The sequence below is a fragment of the Austrofundulus limnaeus genome, unplaced genomic scaffold (genome assembly GCF_001266775.1).
Source record: "Austrofundulus limnaeus strain Quisiro unplaced genomic scaffold, Austrofundulus_limnaeus-1.0 Scaffold397, whole genome shotgun sequence".
Classification (NCBI taxonomy): Eukaryota; Metazoa; Chordata; class Actinopteri; order Cyprinodontiformes; family Rivulidae; genus Austrofundulus; species Austrofundulus limnaeus.
The window spans coordinates 454,151-458,724 of record NW_013952799.1 but is presented as its reverse complement, the minus strand read 5'-3'; the positions used below and the strand labels follow the sequence as shown (position 1 = coordinate 458,724).

At 38.7% G+C, this 4,574-nt stretch overlaps 1 protein-coding gene across 3 annotated transcripts in view; it reads left to right on the top strand.

Annotated features, from left to right (window-relative positions):
* Positions 1–4,574, top strand: part of vps52 (VPS52 subunit of GARP complex) — a 13,488-nt gene that overhangs the window by 2,122 nt on the left and 6,792 nt on the right. For all 3 annotated transcript variants that reach the window (XM_014023933.1, XM_014023932.1, XM_014023934.1), the window contains exons 4-12: positions 211–286; positions 710–777; positions 908–1,083; positions 1,249–1,399; positions 1,628–1,728; positions 1,852–1,984; positions 2,145–2,202; positions 3,070–3,203; positions 4,290–4,445. In XM_014023933.1, coding sequence (XP_013879387.1) covers positions 211–286; positions 710–777; positions 908–1,083; positions 1,249–1,399; positions 1,628–1,728; positions 1,852–1,984; positions 2,145–2,202; positions 3,070–3,203; positions 4,290–4,445 — 1,053 coding nt within the window. The remainder of the gene's footprint in view (positions 1–210; positions 287–709; positions 778–907; positions 1,084–1,248; positions 1,400–1,627; positions 1,729–1,851; positions 1,985–2,144; positions 2,203–3,069; positions 3,204–4,289; positions 4,446–4,574) is intronic.

Sequence of the window (4,574 nt, the reverse complement as noted above, 5' to 3'; positions counted from 1 at the left end):
TAAACTGTTGAAAATTTTTTTTTACTATTTTTTACATTGTAGAATGTGGAAGCAACAATTTGATCATTTTTGCACGTGGTTGTATCACTGAAAATGATATTTTTTACTGAATGATTGTTTACCATAGATCGGGAGATTGAGAAATCAATTTGCATTTTTAAACTATTCTATTACTATGTGACATCATGCATCCTTTATGTCTGTTTTCAGGGTGTTGATCTGCGTCAGTATTCCAAGCAGGTGGAAACAGAGCTGCAGAAGATTGAACAGGCCTCAATCAAAGATTGTATCCTTGCAGCTCGCAGCATAAACGCSTACATGTTAGACGTCATCATTCCATATTTTCTGTTGTTCTTTTAGCAGATTTGTGATTATTGTTCTTTTTTGGGGGGGGTGTATTTTTCTTTATGTATATTTACCAGCTAAGTAAGCATTACTATATTCTCTCACTGTTATTGCTTCTTTTTTGTCCTAATATCCATAAAAATGAGGAGCATCACTTGGTTTGTCATCAAATGATGCTAAAATTAGTTGGAGATGATTTTGTGTTATTTTTAAATGACTAAATGATGCTGCTGCATTCACTACCATTAAACTAAATAATTTATTGTGGTGCACATTAAACTCGAGAAGGATTGTTTGTGCCTTTTGCTGGCAGAAATTAAAGATTACAGAGGTTTTCTGTGTAGTTTCTTGAACTCTTTGCTAGATATTAAAGAAAGTCAGAATATTGCTCTTCTACACAACCAGATCACTGCCTGCGACTCCATATTGGAGGTAAGAGGAGACAAAATTTAGGCTCACTTTGTAGTTTTAAGTCTTTTGTATTTTCTAAAAGCATCTATGCGTTTTAAAAATAATTATTAATATAAAACTTAAAGTGTTTTTTGTTTGTTTGATTTAAAAGCGTATGGAGGGCATGCTGAGCGGCTTTCAGAGCGACCTGTCCTCCATCAGCAGTGAGATCCAGACCCTGCAGCAGCAGTCGGTCAGCATGAACGTCCGCCTGAAGAACAGGCAGGCTGTTCGCTGCCACCTCAGCCAGCTGGTGGATGAGCTGGTGGTGCCTGGAGCCATGATCTCGTAAGTATACCCAACTGCACAGAAAAACACAAACAGTACTGGGAGAAAAAGCAACAACAACGGAGTGCTATGCATTTAAACGATTCTTAGCAGCGTTTTGTGTAAGAAAAGGTGAAGTGAAGCATTAATGTGTCGCCTTTTTAATGTTCTTTTGTGTTGCTGCAGCACCATCCTGGACAGTCCAGTGACGGAGCAGGAGTTTCTCGAGCAGCTCCATGAGCTCAACTCCAAAATCAACTTTGCCAAAGAGCTGAGCTTCAGAGAAACTCTGGCCTGCTCCGACATCCAGGACATCGTTGATCGTCTTAAAGTGAAGGTGAATTACTTTGAAAGTCTGTTTTTCTTTTGTTTTATTTTTAGAAAATTGTGGATGTTCGCTATTATCAAGAAACGAACAACTCTTAGTTCTCCAAAACGATGCATTTTTGTTTGATTTCTCTTTTTTTTCTTTTGACTCTCAGGCTTTTTGTGTAGTTAGATATGAGTTTGCGGTTTAAATGTGTGCACACTGATACAGTATTAAAATGACATTTCTCCTCCCTAGGCGGTTACAAAGATCAGAGAGTTCATTCTTCAGAAGATCTACTCCTTTAGGAAACCCATGACAAACTATCAGATCCCACAGAACACTCTGCTGAAGTACAGGTGAGCATGTCGGAAACAGACACTTCAGTGTCGTGTTACAGAAGCCAAATAACGTTTCTTTCTTATTGTGACGTAAAAATGTAGAAAACAAAGCATTAAACCTCRTTGTTCGTTCCGCTGTAGATTCTTCTATCAGTTCCTTTTGGCCAACGAGAGAACTGTAGCCAAGGAGATCAGAGACGAGTACGTGGACACCATGAGCAAGATTTACTACAGTTACTTTAAATCCTACAGCAGCAGACTTCTGAAAGTTCAGGTTAGTGAGTTTCATATTCAAATCAACCAGATCACAACTTGTCTGAGCTTAWACCACATCTGAGGTTTTCAACTGGCAGAACCGTCTGCTGTAGAGATTTACCCGTAGTTTAAATGCACAAATGTTAAATGTTACCTGATGGTTGTGTTTCCTGCTGCAGTATGAGGAGGTGGCAGACAAAGACGACCTGATGGGAGTGGAAGACACGGCTAAGAAAGATATCCTTTAATGTCTGTTTGGGGGCTTGAGTTTTGCACTTCAAGTTTAGACCGGGGGTCTGCAACCTTTACGATCAAAAGAGCCATTTCTGCTCCTCGACAGAGCCGCAAAACAAGCTACGACTTTGATTATCAACTGGTGGTCCACAGGCCTTTTTGAGGCCTTTTTGGGAACATTTACGGCCAGTGGAGGTGACATTATAAAACTAAAAAAATGTGCTGTGAATTTTAATATTTATTATTATTTTTACACATTAGGACAAATGAAAAGACTATTTTCATGTAAACAAAAAAAATACTTTATATAGTTTATATCGAATTTCATAAAATAGTACAACTAAACTATTTTCTAATTCTTATTATTATGTACTGTAGTTTTCAAAAATTTTAAATGGTAATTCTGATGGATTTGAGAGAAAGATCATAGCAATAAGCTGGATTGTTTAAGTAAACAACAGGCTAGCATGAGCTAATCTACAGGTTTTACTTTTTGTGTTAGTAGTATTGAGCAAATATTTGCATACAAATTGGTTTCTGTTGTGGGTATAAAAAACAAACAGAAAATTTTAGAGCCACTGCAGAGGGTTCAAAGAGCCTCATGTGGTCCTAGAGCCTCAGGTTGCAGACCCCTGGTTTTGACCAACAAAATGATAAATCAAAAATATTTTAAGCCTGGCTTCAGCAGCCAACCAATTTACATCGTTTTCAGTGTAGATGAAGAGTTCTCCGCAATATAAAGATCAGTTTTTCGGTTTAGAAGGCTTTAAATGCGTAAAGTGAAACATCCTTGAGGCAGGACAGCTGTCAGGTCCTGGTAAAACTGACGCAACCTCCGAGTGTTTGAGGCTTCTTGACTCGGAGCTGCAGGTTTCTTCTCCAAACCGTCTTTGAAGAGCAGGAACACGATCTTCACTCTGGGCCAGAGGGGGGCCATACTGAGTCCTGCAGAGCTGGAGGGGCCCATCCTGGTTCCTCACACGGCTCAGAGAGGAGACAGCAGGGTGAGTCGTTTAAAAAATAAATAAACTGAAATGATCGAGCTGCAATGTAAAGAAGAGACGTTAGTATTAGGGATGCATGATAACTCGTTTTAAGAACCGATAACGATACGTTTCTCTGGTGATAAAAGCTTCGAGCTAACGAGGGTGAATGGCTGGTTGTCATCATTTCCATCGTTACACTGTGCTTGAGATCTGCGTCATCTCTGGCAGTTTTATTGGATTTGTCAAAAGCCTCAGCAATTATTTAAGTCCAGACGAGTTCTTGAACGCTAGCTTGTTGTTAGCATTTCAGCAGAACAGACTTTGTGCTGCATTCAGGAGGTAACGGACTTTACATGATCTCAAATTGGGAGTAGTTGTTCCGATGTTTATAATTGTAAAGTTTTTGTGTAACATACAGAGTTTATTGGTAAAATAATATTAATAATTATTAAAATAACTGGTTGTTTTTCAGCACGGAGTATTCTAATTATTTTTCTAGTGAGAAAGTTGTTTATTCCGACGCAACTTGAACGTTGCTCGGGTCGTGTCGGACGGGAAGCAGCTTGACCAAAACAGGTAAAAATAAACACACATTCTCGTCGCCGCGCTGGCAAATGTACATATATTATCGGTTCTGTTTGTTATGATATCGGATCGATAAGTATGACGTCATAATTCCCTGATATCGGGCCGATCATTACCGTGCACCCCTAGTTATTATCACTATCTTCATTATAAGCAGTAGTACGTTAATGTAATATGCAAATTGCGTCTGTCTTTTTAGAAAACTGATCCTTTAATGTTTTACTTATTATTTTTATACCATATTTTCATGAGTTTAAACAGCTATAAATACTGTGAAGCTGCACTCTGAGAGAAATCACAGTCTGTGAAAGGATAAATTGTAGAAGCAATGTTGTTGTTTTTTTAAACAGAAACAGGAGTTACTTCAGAGTAAAAGGTATTAACTTCTATTGAGAACATTTACATGTTTATAATAGTAGACAGGTAAAGCATTTTGAACCTAAAAGGTCAAAACATCAAAACTATTCCGAGCCAGAGAAGAAAATAATCCTTCCTGTCCTGTTTGTGTGTTTTTTTCAGTATCCCTACGAGACGTTGTTCCGCAGTCAGCACTACGCTCTGCTGGACAACGGCTGCAGAGAGTTCCTCTTCCTGTCGGACTTCTTCATGGTGATCGGAAACTCCGCCCTCGACCTCTTCAACAGCATCATGGGGAAAACTCTCAGCATGTTCCTGGTATAAACTGAGTAACGATAAACATCATTACTGTTAGTTTTTCTCGGCTTTTGAGTCACATGATGCTGATAAAAACATTTGGCCTCATGCAAGAACCGTTCGTACGCACAGATTTGTTCTTAAGTTGTG